The 20,854-nt window shown below is 44.2% G+C and overlaps 1 protein-coding gene across 2 annotated transcripts in view; it reads right to left on the bottom strand.

Moving 5' to 3' along the window:
• Window positions 1-209: 209 nt before the first annotated feature.
• arhgef25a (Rho guanine nucleotide exchange factor (GEF) 25a) overlaps window positions 210-20,854 on the bottom strand; it is a 68,752-nt gene continuing 48,107 nt past the window's right edge. For both annotated transcript variants that reach the window (XM_064299031.1, XM_064299032.1), the window contains 13 exons: window positions 18,516-18,640; window positions 17,607-17,673; window positions 16,977-17,080; window positions 16,060-16,129; window positions 13,199-13,288; window positions 12,464-12,556; window positions 11,520-11,570; window positions 10,553-10,630; window positions 8,846-9,037; window positions 7,724-7,904; window positions 5,620-5,837; window positions 4,260-4,427; window positions 210-2,089 (listed from right to left, as the gene is read on the bottom strand). In XM_064299031.1, the coding sequence (XP_064155101.1) occupies window positions 1,973-2,089; window positions 4,260-4,427; window positions 5,620-5,837; window positions 7,724-7,904; window positions 8,846-9,037; window positions 10,553-10,630; window positions 11,520-11,570; window positions 12,464-12,556; window positions 13,199-13,288; window positions 16,060-16,129; window positions 16,977-17,080; window positions 17,607-17,673; window positions 18,516-18,640 (1,554 nt within the window). In that variant the 3' untranslated portion in view covers window positions 210-1,972. The remainder of the gene's footprint in view (window positions 2,090-4,259; window positions 4,428-5,619; window positions 5,838-7,723; window positions 7,905-8,845; window positions 9,038-10,552; window positions 10,631-11,519; window positions 11,571-12,463; window positions 12,557-13,198; window positions 13,289-16,059; window positions 16,130-16,976; window positions 17,081-17,606; window positions 17,674-18,515; window positions 18,641-20,854) is intronic.

The following is a 20,854-nucleotide window of genomic DNA, read 5'->3' as shown; positions in this document are numbered from 1 at the left end:
ATCGGAGTGCACAGCTGCGCAATTTCCAGAGAAAGCAGCAGAGGGCAGTATTGAACAATTCTAAACATTATCCTGGTTCAGTCTAACTACAGTATGACTGCTGGTCTTTCCCTTTGAATTAGGAAGTCAAGCAACACTTATACTTTTCTTCGTAGAGATCCTTGAAGAACATTCTAACATTTTAAATTAATCACATTCCACTCAGTATATTTTAATTAGTAATGGTTACATTTTAATTGATTTGAGTAAACTCTGAGTTCACTGAGTGACACAAGCTTAAAATGGCTACTCAGAGCACAAGACAATGCACATTGTTGCTATTAGTTTAACACCCCCTCTCCCTTACCCTCACACTGATGTCCACAGAAAAGAGCATACACAAACAGCAATACCAACTGTCCAGCTGACCAGCTCAGTAAAATATATGAAGAGACAGGGAAGCAAACTGTATGATAAAGAAAAATGTACAATGTGTGCTTCAGGTGCCGGGCCTCAGAGAGACCTGTTAAGTTCATTTCTATTCAAAACATAGCATATATGTTTCTATTCATAACTCAACACAAATTATTTTCTTTAAATATTTTTTCAAATTTGAACTCCCAATTTTTGGAACATTAAATTTTATAAAGGATCATTTCCATTATTTATCTGTAATGTGTGTGTGTGTGTGTGTGTGTGTGTGTATGTTCGTGTGTTCTCTGGTTGTCTGACACACATCCACTTTAACTGCACAGGCCGCTGCTCTGTCTCTTACTGATGAATGAGAGCTTGATTAATTTCACCTTGTTTTGCAAATAAACAATATTTACAATGGGGGGGAAAAAAACATGAATACCCATCACTAGCTATCCCAAACAAAATGACGGGACGCATGCGTGACAGGAACGCCCCTCTCTCTCTGGCACAACCCTTCCCGTGCCACCCCCCGCCCCCGTCCGTCCGTCCGTTTGCCTGAAAGCTCAGGTGGCTCTTCTCCAAAGGTAGTGACCCCTGAGTGACCTCAGTGAGTCAAAAGCAGTCTGTCCGCTCTAATGGTCTGCTATCAGAAGATCAGAAGGCAGCCCCCACCCAGGTCAGGGCTCAGAGCTCTCTCTGTGAGCAGACACAAACAGTGCAGCCTCTGTTCCACAGAAACAGGAATTCCAAGGAGCCATCAGTCTCCGGGACATTTATATACAGAAGTTGAAAGGTATCTGTCGTCTGTTTTTCCGTCGATACAGGCGTCTTTTAATCGTTGTTGCTGTGCACCCTTGGAGGGGAAGGGGGCGCTGTGCTGAAAGCAGCTTTGGTAGAGCTGTTTCCTGTGGCCTTACGCTGAACAGGGATACTCCAGCACCAGCCAATCAGGACAGGAGACAGAGCAGGGCGAGGGTGGTCTGACTCGGGTCCAAGAGCTGTCCTCTTGATTAGTGGAGTATTTTGGCGAGGGGACATTCAAATCATTCTTGTAGAGAGATCGGCCACTTGTCCCTGTATGCATAATACGTGCACACCCAGACACACACAAATACGCACGCACTCACCCAGACACACATGCATGAGCGAGCACAGAAATGTGCACGTGCACATGCGTATACACACGCATGCATAAGCAGGCACACACACACACACACACAGAATTCCTACTCCAGTGGCCTCTCGATTCAGGAATGAACTATTTTTCCCTTGAACACGCTGATAAAGAAGTAAAGGATAAAAAATAGATTTTGCAAAATGTCTCGTCTCCGATGGCTCGATACAAAAAAGCACAAAGTCTTTACCATCTGAGACCATCCTCACCCTCTGTAAATAAGTAAAATTAAAAATAGAAAATAAAATAGAAAATAATATCAACCACAATAATAACAGCGGGAATCATTATTTTAAACTATGACTATTTCAGGTGCGGTCGAGCACGGGAGAGCGCTCAGACCACTTCTGGACCGCGCTGGAACCACCGCCGAGCAGCTCGCTCGCAGGGGAGTCTGTGCGTTTAGAGTTCGTCCTCGTCCAGGAGAGCCAGCTTGCCACGTCTGTGCTCCGCGGGGGGACCAGCCGAGCACGGTCCCCCCTCCCCCAAAGGAACGCCATGGCAACCCTTGCTCCCTCTCTGTTTGTGGGGTGGGGGTGGTGGAGAGAAAAAAAAGGGAAAACCATTAGCATTTATCATTCCAGCACCCTCAAATTTCAGACACTCCCTTATTTTGTCTGGTCATGTGACCTTACTGACAGCAAAAACATTAATTACACTGGCAAAATACACAATTATATATACAAACACTATAAAGTATTGTGAAATTGCCTTCCAGTGGGAAAGTAATAGTGCAGCTACTCTGTGCTGGTGGAGAGACAGGTCAGATGGGGAGAAAGTGCTGTTTCAGTTATCTGATGCCAGTGGTCTGATCCACCCACAGTGTGTCAGCTCTACAGACGTTACCCAGAGGAGGTTTCTGTCAACACCGAAACTACCATTTTTAATACCTTCCCCTTGCCCCCGCTCCTCATGATATAATGGACCTCCTGTCATACACTCAGGTAATCGCTAAACAGCCCACTTTCTTGTCTTCAATATAGACTTCCACGCAGAAGGAAAAAAGCACAGTGATTATTATTATGGGTTTGATCAGCAGGCGGCTGTTGCCAGGGCAACGGAATGAATGTACTTTTCCGGCCTGATATCTTACAGGAGAAATTCAGGAAGAGCACCTCGACTACAGAAGCACTAACGCTAGCTTGTAGCCAAAACCTGGTAAAACTCACACGAAACCTTCCCTTTAAATGAGCTGTGCTCCTGAAATCATGTGCTACACCGAGCCTCCCCTTTAAAAAGAACAAAATTTAGAGAATGTTATATTAATAATATATCTTTTTGGTTTCCCTTTTAAAACTGCTTAATGTTTTGTTATTAGCATGGTAAAAGGCTAAGATGAATTGGATTTCTGGCTCTAACTTCAAAGTCTCCCTTTTTGAAGGTGCCTTGACTGTTCACGGTATCCAAGGTTAAAGGTTTGTAAAGGTTTTGTACTTACAATCAACTGAATGTCTTTGTTTAAGAAAGTAAGCAACAGTTGAAGCCAAGCCCTGGGTAAATACAAAATGTATTTTGATATTTGTGCAGATTCCAGAAGAAGGTGGAGTTAACTCTCTCTCTCTCTCCTCTCCCTCTCTCACACTCTCCCTCTCTTTCTCTCTCTCTCTGTTTGCCTGAGCCATGTCTGGTTAAATAAGATACCAAACAGAGTGTTGCTTATTTCTGCTTATTTCTGTCATCGCCATGTCCGTAAACAGAGAGGCCGGATCCCCCGTGTTTTGGGTGCCGATTCCACGCACCACAGGCTCCCTCTCTCTCTCTCTCTCTCTCTCTCTCTCCCTCCCTCCCTCTCTCTCTGGTGGAACAACAGGATGTTCTGTCTCTCTGAAAAAGCCATTAAGCAGCTCGCAGAGGCATGACTGAACACTGTTCGTCCCCCATAGGCCCTGGGACCCATCTCTCCTGGCCAGCATTTCACGGACTGGGCTGCACACCCTATCCACCTATCAGAGCACGGACTGGGCTGCACACCCTATCCACCTATCAGAGCACGGACTGGGCTGCACACCCTATCCACCTATCAGAGCACGGACTGGGCTGCACACCCTATCCACCTATCAGAGCACGGACTGGGCTGCACACCCTATCCACCTATCAGAGCACGGACTGGGCTGCACACCCTATCCACCTATCAGAGCACGGACTGGGCTGCACACCCTATCCACCTATCAGAGCACGGACTGGGCTGCACACCCTATCCACCTATCAGAGACACGGACTGGGCTGCACACCCTATCCACCATGTCAGAGACACGCATAAATATGGGATGCCCCGCCCACATTCTATCATTTAATATTTTAGTTTTTAAAACTCATTATTCGAACACCAGTCGTAGATCATGCTCAAATTCTTCAGACTGACCAGGAAGTAACTTTTAAAAAGTCATGTGAAAGGGCCACTGAACTCTAAGCATGTCATTTTGCCTGCTTTCTAGTGAACACCAAGAAGTGTGCTGCTGCTTCTGCATATGAGGTCAGTAAAGTAATAGCATATATTGACATGCATTGAAGTTAACTGTGTGGAAAAATTATTGATGAAACATTTCTGCAAAGTCTTAAAATGAACCTGACTTTCCGTTCCTTCTCTCCGGCCATATGTACCCCTGCAAAATCTCTCTTTGGTGGCTTAGTTTCCCATTTGAAGTGTCCTGCAAGAGGCCCCGGCCCGTGTGCTTTGAGCATGCAGTACCTGTGTGGTCAGATGAGCGTGGGTGCCCAGCCCGTTGGGCACGCCCTGGCAGTGCTGGGGGGCGAGGGGCAGGCCCGACTGCTCTGTGAAAGCCAGGTGCACGTGGGCAGGGGACACCGTCTGGGAGCCAGGGTTGGATTCCATGGGGATGTGATGCACGGACGTAGACTACGGACGCATTGATATGGAGAAAGGCAAAGTGCATGTGGGGTCAGCTTAGAATCCTTTCACTGTCCTTCAGTGGCACCAAAAATTCTTTAGACTGACCAGGAAGTCTACTGCGTTGTATCCTCTGAACATCCCAACTACAGGACGTCGCAATTGATAACAGCTGAAGTTTCCCTTTGAATTATTCCCTTTGAGTTATACTTCCATTAATGAAGTGCAGGCCCATGAGGACAGAACATGCATGGCAACCAGTATTTACTGGGTCCTTGGTCCCTTTATCAAAGGATGCATAAAACTGAAAAATTTTAGCTTCAATTGCAGAGGAATAGAGCTTTCAGTATACATGTGAAGCTGGCCATCTAGTTAGAGTAGATAATGCGTGATGACACTGTTTGACAGCAGGCAATAAATTAATTCCAGTAAGTCATGATTTCACAACAAATGGTTGTTTCTATTGAAAAAAGCAGCTAAAATAGTGTGATAAAGTTTGCAGATAAAAGTGTGTGTGTGTATGTGTGTGTGTTTCTCTTGGAGTCCCTGAAGAGGCCTTGAACTCATTAACATACAATAGAATCAATTGTGCCAGACTTTTTCAGAGACAATATCAGACCAAATCAATCGTACACAGATCCTGCCTGACCAGTCAGACTTGATGAGTGGCATCGTTTTGTTTTCAGTTAAATAGTGCTGGAGATGTCAGACCACGGTCAACCAGCAGGAAATAGGGTAGACAGAGATCCATTAAACTAATAACGGTACTGTGCCTAACAAGCTTGGTCTCATAAGTAAGAATATCCCATGAGCACTCAGTTAATTTTATCTTAATTATAGCTGATGGTGTAGTTTTACTGCTTTTGTGGACTCCATGATTACGCATTGTCATTTAAACAATAATTAATCTTTTATTTTGTAATAAAGAGTTTACAGATCTTTTTCAGTCATTTACAAGCAGCTATTTTTCATTATAACAAACTTAGATAATGATACTTAGATAACTTAGATAAATAAAAACAGTAATGAGACATTAATGATAGGTCCTTATTTATTTTCCCTGCTTCTTTATTGCTGTAAAAAAAACAACAACCAAAAACAGGCTGATAATGATGCAAGGCTAACTGTGCCACCTTCTAAATTTGTAGCTCATCTGGGGGGAGTGAAGGGGTGGGTGGTGCAGGGGGGAGGGAGGAGCTACCTCAGGCTGTGGGCGTGGCTCCGGCGGGGCGTGGCTGGGCAGGTAGAGGGAGGGCAGGGAGCTGTTGTAGGACTGCAGGCAGGGCAGGCGGTGGCGGTCGATGGAGGCAGAGGAGTGGGGGCGGAGGGCGGAGCCGGAGGCGACCGGGGCCCGCATGGCCCGGCCCAGGCTGTTGGACTTGCTCTCGCGGCGCTGGTACTCTATGGGGGACTGCAGGGCTGGGGGCGGAGACAGGGGGAGGAGCTAAAGTGCCAGGCAACCACCACGCTGCATACGAAACACTCTGCGCTCCGCAGCTACACAACTGAGCAACAGCGAAACCTCACATTTTTTCACATTTTATCACTGTGCAGTATATGTTGTGGAACAGAGGTGAAAAACTAGAGGTGGAGAACCCAAGCCTGGAAAACTACACACGCACACATACACACACACTTGCATACAGACAGCAGTGCTTATACATACACTATACACATGCATGCACCCCCACACAGACATATACAGTTCTGTGCAATAGTCAGAGACCACCCTTTCCTTTATTCAATTTCTAGTCAAATCAGCCAATCAGAGCAATATTTTTTCCAGTGTCAGATAATATTGCAGGAAACATATATTTAACAGAAAATTACAAAAAAGCATGTAATTCTGCCTCTACATGTAATATCAAATATATCAGTATTTGTCCACTCTTTCTTTTGTGCACCCTGCTAGTACTTTAAGTCTTCCATCCTTCCAATCAACAAACAAGTTACAGCCGTGTCCCAACAAAGGTTGTTAACAAATGTGTCAATGACGTTATGTCAGAACCCTTTGCCTTCAAAAGTGACTCTACCATTCAAACACACCTTAGCTGCCTTGCAGATTTCTTTGTCCAGTAAAATGGCTGAAGGAGACACAGTATTTCTGAAGAGCCCAGATATAAGATAATTCGACTGCATAAGGAAGGTTAAAGTCAAAGGAAAATAAGTAAAAAGACAGGATTTTCCAAAACTGGTGCTCATTATCGCAAGATACAGAGAAAATGGGACCAACGAAACTATCACCATCACAAAGACAGTACTTAAAGATTTTATCTTTGAGAGACAGAGCTGAATAAATCCACAGGTGTTCAATCCTTCCACAGTGAGAAAAAACTCAATGCCATGGGTCTGAAAGGATGTGTAGCCACTACTGAGAAAAGGAAATAAACAAAAGAGAAGAACATTTGCACTAGTACACCGACACTGGACACTTTAGATGTGGAGTAAGGTTTCATGGACTGACATGTCTAAATGTAAATATATGTTTGCTGCATTATTTTCTGATATGAAAAATAAATAACTTGCACTTAATGGCAGCTTTCACTGGAAAGTAAATAAAAGAAAGGGTATTCTCTGATTTTTGCACAATGTTGAACGTCTGTTTGCGTTTTGGCCTCAGTGATTACCTCAGCGTAAGGAGATAATTAGCTGCATTTGCCAACACTGATTCTCCTGTGTTATACACCACAGCAAAATGTTTCAAGATAAAAGAACTGTCTTCAGGCATCACATGTGTGAGTTAGAAAGTTTCACTAAAGATGACTGAACTAATTAGATGATTAAAAACAGTCTGGAATTAAATCCTGGAGACGTTAAGCCATCTTCTGTTGTGTCCCTGTGTTTGAGCACATGATCAACATTATAATTCACATTCCATTTGCAGAATAGTTCACACTTGGATATAAAAACCTGTTTATATATTTAGAAAACACTTAAGAAGCACAGTACGACTGCTTAATCAAATTTTTATAGGGAGTCCCGTGGTACAAACATTTCCATTTTGGTTGCTAGGATACCACACAGTCAGGAAGTAACAGCACTCCATTTAACCAAAATATCAGTGATGAGACATGATATTAATTCAAAACAAACAATCTGGTTTATGCTGGTGCTCTAAAAACATAAGTTTTAAGTTAAATGTTTAAGGAAAGGCTTTGTTTCTCAGTGAAGTCATGGTGAGGAGCAGTTGAACCGTTTAAGAACAGAACATGCAGAACATGTTGACTTTGCATGTGGTGTGGTCGGAGGTTAAGGGTCAAAGGGCAGGTGTGTGGAGAGGGCGGTTCTGGGCCCTGGCCGTGTACCGTTGAGGAAGTTGCGCTGGGTCTCCAGGATCTGGCCCACGCTGCAGACCCAGGCCTGGCCGATCTCGGGCGCGGCGGCCTGCAGGACGAAGCGCAGCACGGCGCTGTCGGCTCCGCGGGAGGTCAGGGCGAAGCGGCAGGGGTCCCCCTCCACACACGCCTCTACGCCCAGACAGCTGACCTGGAGGAGCCGGCAGCACAGAGGGCTTATATGCGTACACACACACCCATCCACACATGCATACACCCACACACAAACAAACACATATACGCATATACACAAAAGAACACACTTACAGTATACATATACACTTACACACACACTTATACAAACACATATACACAAACACATGCCTAACAAACATACACACCATTTACACATACACATAGACTAACCTTAACCCTAACACTCTCAAATACTCTTATATGGTCTCCCTTTTAGTGGCCATATGAAAAATATCTCCATCTTCATTTCACTTCCAGAACATTGCTAAAATCAGACATTTCTTATCATTAGAAGAGGCAGAAAAATTTATGCATGTTTTTGTCATGTCAAAGCTATATTATGGTAATGCCCTGTTACCTGTCTGCTCCAATACATCATTAAAGAACCTCCTGCTGGTTCAGAATGCGGCTGCTCATATTTTGACAAGAACAAAGAAGTATGAACAAAGTACCTCCTTGTTGGAGACACTGGCTACCAAATAAGTATAAAACCAATTTTAGGGTTTGGCTTCTGACTTTCAAAGCACTACATGGAGTAACACTGGTATTATCTGTCAAACATGCTTCTACCCTACAAGCCTACAAAGTGACTTTGTTCTCAAGATGCAGGTTGTCTACTTTTCCCAAGAATTTCAAAGACCCTACTAGGAGTCTTTCTTTCAGATATCCCCTACTACGAAAGAACCTTCCATACATGACATGGTCCTAATTTAGTTTCTAGATTTAATGTGCAGATTGAAAATGCACCATTACACAAGTACACACATAAAAAAACACCCTAACACAAAAACCACACACATTGACACACTCACTCTTGTTCTCACACTATCTCTTGCTCTCTCTCCCTTGCTCTCTCTCTCCTATGGAAAACTCAAACACACGCAAACTGGGTCAAACCTTGATGCTGTTTTTGAAGACATAGCCGGGGATAGAGAAGCCCTTCTTGCGGTCGATTGGTTCGCTGAATATGACAATCTGCTCGAAAAGGAAGACCCGCCTCTCCTTGGCTCGGGACAGGAAGCTGTGCTCCTGCTCTGTCACCGTGAAGGTATCCTGCAGCAGCAGCTTCCCCTGAGCCGTGATCTTCCCCTGTCAGGGGCGAGCGGAAGGCCAACACTTCAACCATCAAAACGTGTTTCATTCATGAACCTTAACTTACAGTACTTCACCCAAACTGCAGATAAAAAGGCCGTTAAATATTTACTTATCCCCCATTGCCTGATTTTTCTTTTCCTCCTAATTCTGGAACGCCTAACCATATTTGCTTGTCCTGCAATGATTACTTAATGCTCGCTCAGGTTACTGTCAGGTTACAAGCAAGTTACTGTCCGGCTGCTGAGCTGCACAGTCATGGCCATGCAGACTGTGTGCATCTGGTCAACAAGTTCCTGAAGCACAGTGAGACCTGATTAACCCAGTGCAAGCGCTCCCTCTCCAGGTGACCGTGCGGTCAGTTACACACCGTTACAGACCTGATTAACCCGTGCGGTCAGTTACACACCGTTACAGACCTGATTAACCCGTGCGGTCAGTCACACACCGTTACAGACCTGATTAACTTGTGCGGTCAGTCACACACCGTTACAGACCTGATTAACCCGTGCGGTCAGTTACACACCGCTACGGACCTGATTAACCCGTGCAGTCAGTTACACACCGTTACAGACCTGATTAACCCGTGCGTCAGTCACACAAGTTAAGACCTGATTAACGTGCGGTCAGTTACACACCGTACAGACCTGATTAACCTGTGCGATCAGTTACACACCGTTACAGACCTGATTATCCCGTGCGGTCAGTTACACACCGTTACAGACCTGATTATCCAGTGCGGTCAGTTACACACCGTTACAGACCTGATTAACCCGTGCGGTCAGTTACACACCGTTACAGACCTGATTATCCCGTGCGGTCAGTTACACACCGTTACAGACCTGATTATCCAGTGCGGTCAGTTACACACCGCTACAGACCTGATTAACCCGTGCAGTCAGTTACACACCGTTACAGACCTGATTAACCCGTGCGGTCAGTTACACACCGTTACAGACCTGATTAACCCGTGCGGTCAGTCACACACCGTTACAGACCTGATTAACCCGTGCGGTCAGTTACACACCGTTACAGACCTGATTAACCCGTGCGGTCAGTCACACACCGCCCTGCGGGGTTGCAGCCGCAGCCAGAACCAGCAAGATCAGGATTATACACAGGTGTATTAGCAGGTATCTTAACAACACCAGCTACCACTGAGCAAACAATGATTCCATTAATGACTCAGATGTGGCAATATTGACATGGACATGTTTGTAACTTCTGTATGCTTTTACAGTTGATGTTTTATTCTGCAGGGATATTCAACATTTTTGGTTTGAAAAGACTGTGAGGGGAAGACACACTGCAATGCTTGAATTTTAAGAAGGCCTTTGGAAACCTCGAAAGTTTACTTTTAGGACAGATGTCAGAAGATAAAAACACAAATTAAAGCAGTAAGACGGGCAACTCCAGCATTTCCTAGGCCAGCACACGGCCCTGGGCCAGAACAGCCCTCCTAACAACATGGGGGGGGGGTGAAGAATGTGAAAGGAAGAGGGGGTGCTTCACCTCAAATCCCTGCAGGCGCCCAACGTTCATCATATCGTTACAGCGCTTAGGCACGAAGCACATCACCTCCACCGCTTTCTGTATGGACAGAGAGAGCGCGAGAGATGAGCAGAGAGAGGCGGAGAGAGGCGGAGAGAGCGATAAGAACAGGGAGAGACAGGGAGTAATAGAGAAGGGGAGAGAGAGATAGGAGAGTTAAGGGGCAGAATGAAAAAGAGAGCGAGAGGCAGGGAGAGGGGGAGAGGGAGTGAGAGGCAGAGATGGATAATGACAGCAGAGAGATAAACGGAGAGAGAGAGAGAGCTAGGGAGAGAGATGAACGATAGAGGGAGGGTGAGAGTAAGTGATAGAGTGATAAAGAGAAGGGATAGAGAGGGAGGCGCTGTCCTAATGGCAGCATTAGGAGGTCCTGGCTCAGACGCAGCAGGGCTCGGCCCTGATCTCCCTGTGCTGTGCGGCCCCTCCTACAAGCTGTGCTCCAGCCTTCTCCGTTCTGCTCGCCTCACATACACAGCTGCCCGGGCCTAGGCCGACTTTACATTTAGATTTTTGACACTGTTTATCAAACTCTTTTTGAAAAAAAATATTTAGAAAGCCAAGTTTAATCCTCCAGTAGTTATGGTGTACATGCAGTCTTTAAACAAAAAAAAAAACATATTTCTAAATTTTACATTTCAATAAACAGTGCGTTAGCGATGTTCCTAATGTAGTACCTTTTGACTTTAACAAAGCAACCATTGAGACGGTAGTATGCTTAACTCTCTCATTCACTCCCTCACTGGCTGTCCGTGTGTCCGTGAGTCAAACAGGACAGAACTCAGTCTGTGCCGATAGTTGGGACAGCCTCAGATATATGTAGTAACAGACAGAGGACAGTACAAACAGAGTAACAGACAGAGGACAGTACAAACAGAGTAACAGACAGAGGACAGTACAAACAAACAGAGTAACAGACAGGGGACAGTACCTCCAGCTCAGCTGTGTCCATCCCAGCCTTGGTGTAGTATTTCAGGAAGTCCTGCAGGGAAAAGCAATAATGTACTAAAATTAATATCCAATTCTTAGAAATTAATGTTGACTGTATGGACCTGTATTAATTTCTCCTCCTTCATTATGGTCCTTACGCACATATCATATACTGTTCACATGTTTATCACATATGGACATTCCAAAAGTGATATTTTCAGTACAGCATGTTTTTCTTTACAATAGTGATTTCTTAAAATCGGTTTACAGTCAAAAGCCCTTTTATATAGACTGGCGTCCATCTGTAACCATATTGTTCGCAGTATATTTTGAGTCACTCTGGATAAGAGAGTTGGATGAATGCATTAATCTAAATGTCTTGCCTACAGCGGGGAAATGAGGCGCATTAGTGTGTCTTAAAATGGCGATGATAACTTCATATAGAACGTAATGGTTCTTAATGCTTCCAACCGGAGCCTCCAGCGGAGTTCAGAAAGTGTTATAAATTGATCCAGGTTGAATTTTCTTCATTCGCTAATGGTGCAGATGGGTGGGCTTTCTAATCATGTCGATATTAGATTACATTCCACGTATCATTCACAACGCAAAAGCTTTTATCTTAAAGGGTTCAAAACCCACACTTCTATAACGCCACAGCCCATTCAAACAGCAGTTTGAGCAGTTGAATGAGAGAGCCCACTGAAAACAATGCCTTGCATTAATGCACCCCCCCCCCCCCCACATACACACACAAGCATTCTGTGGGATATTAAAGACGACATCTCCTACAACACAGTATCCCCCTCTGTGCACTTTACATTCATTTAGTTCACAGAGAACTTTGTACAAAAATTGTGCCAAACATTGAAAAGCAGGATGAGGTTGATTGGCGCATGCAGGTACTCTGAGTTTACAGACTCCCAGATGGTGGGGGGTGTGGCTTACCTTCAGCAGGAGCTGGTATTTCATGATTCGTTGTACAGGTTTGATGAGCAGGTCGTTCAGCTGCAGGCGATGTCCCAGCTGCTGTTTCAGTTCCTGCGACACAGGCAAGCAAACAGACATGTTCACACACAGCATCAATCAATCGTTAACACCGAGGGCAGCTCTACATCAACAATATTATCCATCCATTTTGAAACCTGCTTATTCCCGGCCAGGGTAGCGGGGGGTTGCAGGGTCGCAGCACGCGTTGGGCGAGAGGCAGGAATACACCATGGACAGGTCGCCAATCCATCGCAGGACACACACACCATTCTGTCACACATTCATACCTACGGGCAATTTAGACTCTCCAATTAACCCAACCAGCATGTCTTTGTACTGTGGGAGGGGGCTGGAGTACCCGGAGGAAACCCACATGAACACAACATGCAAACCCCACACAGAAAGGCTCCGGGATTTGAACCTAGAACCTTCCTGCTATGAGGCAACAGTGATATCCAAGTATCATCAATAGTTTACCCTTAAGTTATAATTTTGATATATAAATCGAAAGCGATTTCTTTCTGTCAAGTTGTATTTGATGACAAATCTTAAGGAAATAATTTAGTTTGACAATGGAATCACAAAACCAGTGGCTCTTGAAAGGTTGAACTGTAAATGCAAGGGTTACCCAACCAAATAATGTCCCTGGAGTTTAACAGAGCCATCTCAGGAATCTGAAGAAAAGGTACTCACTTCAAAGTAGGTCTCTATGTACTCGGACACAATGTGCTCAGACTTGGGTTTGTTCTGACAGTAAACCACATACATGTGGAGCCGTCGCTCCTGGAACAGATACACAAACACACAGGAGTTACACTTCCAATGTACAGATATGCCCTCGGAGGTAGCTAGCATGTTAGCTAGTGAGCAAGCTTCTTACAGAATAAACATTTAAAAAGGTTACATCACGGGGCATGTGATTATTTGCATACATACTGTACAACCTCAAAATGGTTCATTGACTCTAACAAGTTTCCTTTCATTCATATGAATTATTTTTGATATTCCGCAACAGAAGTCAATTCCTTTTTAACTCAGTCAGTTTAGGAGTTGAATAGCAATTCCATTCCAATACAATGCATTCATTTAAAATTCATAACAGAATCATGGGCATCTTCCAATTCATGAATTGAATTTCAATCAATTACCTGAACTGAAAGAATTAAAATGGAATCAAGCCCAACCCTGTGAAACTTGTACACGCTTTGATGGTTGCACTCCTACTGCTGACTTGCATTCAATAGAAAGCTGCAAAAAGAATGCATTAAGAAATGACGATGACAATGCAAATGAACCTGTCTGAGGTCAGAGGAGAGATCTGAAAGATTAATTTTGGGGTAAACTATGACTTTACACTGTTGAATATGGTAGAGATATAGTAGGATACGTTTTGTTTCTGGTGACCAGGCTGACTGCAGGCAGGAGGTAATTTCCCAAATTGTGTGCGCCTCCACAGTATTCAGGACAGTACGCTGGGCCATTAAACTGCTAGCTGTCTAAAATGCACTAGGACTCCGATATCAGCAGCATTCTGAAACAGAGCTCTAAAAAGCAATTATTTGGACTTAAGGGAGGCTTTGAAGCAGACGTGTGGCGGGTTGGGGGGGTGGGGGGGGCGGGTGTTGCGTAACTAACTGGCTGAAGAGAACAGCCAGCTGTGGCACAGACTCATATGAGAGAGATGGAGCTTGTGTTGACTGCACCATTAGCCGGAGTGTAAAACCAGACAACCTCAACCCCCCCCGAACTCCAACCCCGGCCACCAAACAATTACTTGCACCTAACCAGTGAGTGTGCACTGCTGCCTGTGTCTAACTGGCAACCTATCACATTACTGCCTGTGGTGATCTGGCAACCTAGAGCACTATTGTTGTGTCCAGCTGGTAATCTTACGCACTATTGCCTGTCTGGTTAACTTGATCTCCATAAAAATACTAAACAGATCCACCGGCTACGTTCTAACAGAGCAAAGTAGAAAACCTGGTTTACTCTAGATTATATAGGATTAATAACAAGAAATGATTTAGTCTTCTGGCTGGTCCTAGCATTCAGAACTGATTTCTGATTTTAACTAGACAGAGAGAGAGATAGAAACAAAAAAGAGAGGTGTCCACTAAAAGCCAGACCCAAAAATACCCTGTCCGTTCTCAAACCTCCTGCTCCTCATTACGCCCCTCCAGCATGACGTGGTGATTCAGGGCCTTCTTTCCGCTTTTCCAAAAGTCGATCTGAGTTCATTTCCCGAAGGATGTCCTTCATCATGCTAAACGGTTTCAGTGGCCAAGAGAAGAATGATTTCATTCAACCCAGTTAATTAAACAAGTCCAGACTTATTAAATAACAGAGGTCTGGAACTAGGGCATAAGCCACAAGACCCTGTGAAAACTTACTGACGCTCACTGACTCCTCCCCCGGCAACGGCTCCCAGTTTCCTGCTCCAGCAGCCTCTGCCAAATGCCCCCTGACTCGGCTCCAGAAGAACACCACCACCTCACACACGCACAGCTGTTTATTTTAGTAAGTGTTCCTAAACCTCTCCAGCTACAGCGAAAGCTAGGTCCTGCTATCTTTGACAGTCGGTAAAGAGAGAATGAAAGACATACAAACCTCATCAAAGAATTACACCCTGTGGCATTGCTGCACCAGCGTGTCTGGCGTTGTGCTTTGTAGTCTTGTGATCTTATGCGTGAGGGTGTTTTTTTTTTTTTACTGTTTTTTTCTTGCCTGCTTCCTGACCAGACCGGTCACAGTTGCATCTGGGCTGCAGTGCAGAGGCCTTGCCAGCTGAATACGCCCCCCCCCCCCGCGCCCTTTCACCCCCCCCCACCCCTCATGCCCGTTTGTACAGCAGCACGGTGAGAAAATGGCGATATCAATGACAACAGAAACAGGATGGGAAATAGTGGAGAGGCTCGCATTCTCAATCAGTGAGCCATTGTCTAGGAGGAACAGTACTCCAATACCTTAAAACGACCGGAGTTCCGCTGGTATTGTTGTGCATTGTGACAAACAGCCAAAGGCAGGAGCTGCTCCAACACACACAAACACACTCTGTACACATGCAAGCCGACACACAAGCACACGCAGACGCATAAACGCACACGCATATCTTGCGCACGTGTATCTACACACAGACACCATGCATGTGCACGCATGTGCACACCCACGCACATATAGGCAAAGTCTGGGTTCACTGACTGGGAGGGGGGCAGCTTGAAGATTGAAAGATCGATTGCGAAGTGGAATGGGGCTGTTGGAACCGATTGTGCATTGGGGAGTCACAGTGGAGATGGAGATTTATTACAAAATAGCACTAAAATTTCAATAAGTTATTCAGACAGGACATTTATATTGTCTGGACAGGACCACAAACCAGACCAGAACAATTCATTTGAAAACTGGACATTCCAGTCCAAAACCGGGCATCTGGCCTAACACACACACACAAGCACACACACACGCACACGCACACACATTCACACACACACACACACACACACATGCACACACACACACACACACTGCCTTGGTTGTGTCTACGCTGTGGGACTCACGTGTTTGATGAAGAGCTGTGCCAGCCTCTCTGGCTCAGAGACACTCTTCTCCAGCTCTTCCAGGAAATAACTGCAGAGACAGAGCAAGACACACTGAGAGTTAGGAATTGTGCTGCACAGACGTGGTGCAGGGGAGTTAGGGCTGTTTTATACTTTATACTTCTGAGGCGTAAAACATCAAAAAACACATGCAAATGGGTCTGCGTATGTGTTGTTTGGCATGTGCACCATATGTGAAGGTTGCAGACTATGATCCATAAATTTAAAAGCACGTATTTGGCAACCACTGCGTGCATATGCTGCACAGATTATGATTGGTTGACTGGTGAATGGTGATATGAGGTGGTATAATAGTCACATGTATAACACATGTATAAATAAACTTTCTGTTGCAGATTTTAAACAACAAATATGGGGGGGTTGGGGTTGATTAGAGGCTTGGTGAAGAAGATTGTGGATTCTGTTATACTTTATCAATAGCTACATATTAAAAAATACTTTATACTTTATAAAAATCTGATTGGGCAGCCTGTGCAAGCTGTGCAACCTGCTGCACAAGTATAAATGCCCCGCCTGATCACGAGTGCCGCATGCGACTAAAACCACGCACACTATGCAGAAGCATGAAGCAGCCTTTAGACTCTGTACTCTGCATGCATGGTCTGGAAGTGATAGACCAAACACACCTCACACACTGCTGTACCTTTCGCTATAACAAGAGCGTATAAGCAGCCAGGGACAGTGGAAAACATCTCTCTCCTCTCTTTCTCTCTCTCTCACTCTCTCTGTCTTACTCATCTACTCTTTCTCTCACTCTTACTCTCTCTCCTCTCTTTCTCTCTCTGAAACGCACATACTGTAAGACTCAATAGGAAGCTGTTCTCACACGCATCACACTTTCTTAGACACACACTCACTCTTTGTGCCAGTCGTAAATCTGGTGAATATTCCCAAACACAATCTTGTCCTTTCCCTTCATATCCTCAGGAACTCCCTTGGTGTTCATAGTGGTCATGTAGCCCTGTAACACACATGCACACGCACACACACGCACACACACGCACACACACGCACACACACACAATAACAAAAATAATGCATTGTAAAGCACATTCACCAAAGGTTGCTGCACAGAAAATGCCAATGAATAAAACACACAACAAGGAAAGAACAATAAATCACATAACACAGCCTGTAAAGCGATCAAAATATCTTAGAGCCATTCCTAAATGAGAGTGCAGGAGAAGGGTCTTTTTCTCCATCCTGCAGGGGTTAATATCAGGATTACTCCTGCAATCATATTCAGTTACAGAAGGCAGAGTTTTGTTTAGGCACAGACTGTATTCCAACCTTTATAGTATCAGTAACGAACTTATCCAATTAAGCAGGCCATTTCAGAAAACCAAAAAGGGTTGTTTTGGAGCAGTACCAATGTTGTGCTTTGTCATCATGTCCTGTGTTTTTGATAATTAATAATAGTCATTTGAAGCACAGCAAATCCCTGTGAGCCGTGGTCGGTTTGGTTTGAATGCAGTAATATATCTTACTTCCACAATGAGGGCGAGATCTTCCACATACAACTTCTCTGTCTCTATGAGTTCATTCAGTACATACCTGGAGAGAGAGAGAGAGAGAGAGAGAGAGAGAGAGAGAAAGAGCGAGAGAGTATAGAAGAAAGAATTGTAGAGAATGTCAGAAAATGGGATAGAGAGCAAATAGGCGAGAGACAGAGAAATTTGATTATGCATTGGCAACATGAAATGACAACTGACAAAATGACAAACATGACAACTATTATATCACCCATACATATGCCCATAAAATATGTGAAATTGAATCATTTTAATTGAGAGCTGGATAAAGACAGTGATTAGTAGTAATAACAACAGAATATAGGTAGTGCAGCAAGCAGATAACAGAATGGGCATCACGTTAGACATTTTGTTTGTCTGATCAAAGGCAAGATCCTCCTTCACACTAACCTATAAAGACAGGCTGAATTTATAAACTCTGTTAGAATTACACGTTTCAACAAGCTCATCTGGTGTATTAATATCTACGACAGACATGTTTTCAGCATCATAAAATGAGTAGAAATAAGTAAAGATAGTGTAGATTTTGGAGCACAAGTTTCAATACACAGGGACCTGCGTACTTTCACAATATGCCCCATGACTGCTCTGTCCTTTACCACCAGTGAACTACCCAAGTTAATATTCACCAGTAAAGAAAATTTCACAGACATAGCCCACCTTTATAAAGGAGACTGACTGTCAGCAAATAAGTTCATAACTTAAATTGTATGCATGACTTAAACCACTTCAAGTCAGTGGAGTTTGATATGCATTCAATGATGCATTAAAATCTGAGCTTTTCTCATTGGTTTGCAGTGAACGCTTTCTTTTATTGACCAATAGGAAAGGGTGGATGCATGCTGTCATTAGTGGAAGGCATACATGCTCTTCTCCAAGGCACTCCTCCTCTCTTCCTCGCTGTCTATCGTGGCCGACGATTGGCTGGACGTGTCATCCATAAAGGTGGAGCCATCGTCATCTGCCTGAGGATTGGTGGAATGATTATCCTGGTTTAGAGAGAGATGACAGAACACTTAATCATGTTTAGTTAACAAATGCAAGAGGTCAGCAATCAAGTCGACAACTTATTTTGGCAAAATGGTTGAAAGAATGATCTTTATTCGTGATAGTTTCAAATGGGGAGACTTGGTTATGCAATATTATTAAAGAGCCATTTACTCTCTATGTGTGCACACTTTAATTTGAGGGTACAGGCATGTGTGTGTGTGTGTATGTGTGTGTTTGTGTTCAGTAATGGGTGTATGTATATATATATATATATATGTGTGTGTGTTTGTGTATGCATGTGCATGCATTCATTTATGGGTAAACGGATATGTATGTGTCTGCCCATATGCGTGTATACACATGGCCCAGAACAATCATTGGGCCTCATTCACAAAACATATGTACGATCACATTTGATGCATATAAGAACGTTTCCATTCCAAAACATTTTGGCATTCATTAGGGTTGTGCACAAAAACAAAGGTCCGCACGTGTCATGAATCTCACATTGTTTTTCGTAGGAACATTTTTAAGAACAAAAGCAAGAATAACTTAAGAAAAGTTTTATGAATGAGGCCCATTATATATATTTTTTTGGATAAATATATTTCATTTGTGCCCAAGGCATGCTGAGATTGGCTCCAGCATCCCCTGCGACCATGTCCAGGATAAGCGGGTATAGATAATGGATGGATGGATGGATATTTCATTTAGCAAAAATACTTTTATGAAATCACTGCATGAACATTCTGCAGATTAAGCCAGGGGGAGAGGTGATGGATTCTGCTGAAAACCCATTAATTATTTACTGCCCTCGTTTGCCTTCTACCTCCTTAAGAAAGACCTGTCTAAAAATAACCGGGTGCTATTATACATAGCATCCATATCTGTGTACACACTCAGACACACACGCAACACGCAACACGCAACATGCAACACGCACACATACACACACACATGCACACATCATAGTACTTCCTAGCTTTCAATGCAATGCAATTAACCAAAGTTGAAAATTTAATCTAGTTTTGCCTCTGGTTCTCTGGAAACAAAAATTAATTAACCGTTAACTTCTTTTCAACTGAATGAAAAATGTGGAACCGAAAAGTATTCTCTTCTATGGTATGGAAAACTGAGGGAACAGAGTGAAACACAGACACAATAAATGCACAGTATGTGATGTGCCAGAGGATAATAATTATTGGCTCCAAAATGAAGTTTTAATCAAAAGGCATTCAGATATTTTCATTGTTCTTCATCATCGAACAAGACCACTTCAGGCTGCAGACTTTTCACAATGATGTTTCCAGAAGATGAATGAGAGGGAGGATTGAGAAATTAAGGTGGAGGAGAGCCAGAGAGAAGTGCCACGGTGAACAGAGGGGTTTGGAAGACTGGTTTAAATGGAGCGAGAGGGACAGAGAGAAAGAGATGGGGAGGAATGAGAGGAAGAGAGTGAGCAAGAAAGACGGAGACAGAGCATGGATGCTATGCCGTAATGATGCAGGTTGCCTTGGCAACGGGAGACACGAAGTCAGGCACCGGTGACAGTGAGGGAATTATGACATGGATGAGACTGTTAGCAGTGATAATGGGTGTCAAAGCCACAGTCTAAACTACAGAGCGAGAGAGTGAGACAGCGAGAGAGGGAGATAGCTAGAGAGTGACAGAGCCAGAGAGGGAGAGAGAGTTAGAGAGGGAAACAGCAAGAGAGGGAGTGAGCTAGAGAGGGAGAGAGCGAGAGAGAGAGAGAGAGAGCCAGAGAGTGACAGAGCCAGAGAGGGAGAGAGAGAGAGAGCGACAGAGCGACAGAGCCAGAGAGGGAGAGAGAGAGAGGGAGGGAGCTAGAGAAAGGCCACAAGTGGCAAGCTTACAGAATCAGGAACAGTGTCACCGAAACACCAGAAATCTGCCCTGAATGTAAGAGACCCTCAGAGACGGCGATAGGGTCTCCCATTACTGTTTGGAGAGGAGGGATCATGTGGCTTCATCGGCACAGTAAGATGCCATATGCACACATGCCTGAGGGACAGGGAGTACTTCTACATTGCACTGACAATATTTGCTCCATGTCTTTCATGCCAGTAAACCATGTTTAATTTAATTTCAGGTGTGGCCAGTCCCGCGGAGACTGTAAACAGATGTTACTCCACGATACTGCAGCTAGTTTAGCTCCCATGCTCAGTTTCCTCCCATATGTCTCCACCAACAGC

This window comes from Anguilla rostrata, chromosome 11 (genome assembly GCF_018555375.3).
Source record: "Anguilla rostrata isolate EN2019 chromosome 11, ASM1855537v3, whole genome shotgun sequence".
NCBI lineage: Eukaryota > Metazoa > Chordata > Actinopteri > Anguilliformes > Anguillidae > Anguilla > Anguilla rostrata.
Note: the sequence above shows the minus strand (reverse complement) of the source record. Positions and strands in the feature narration are given on the sequence as shown.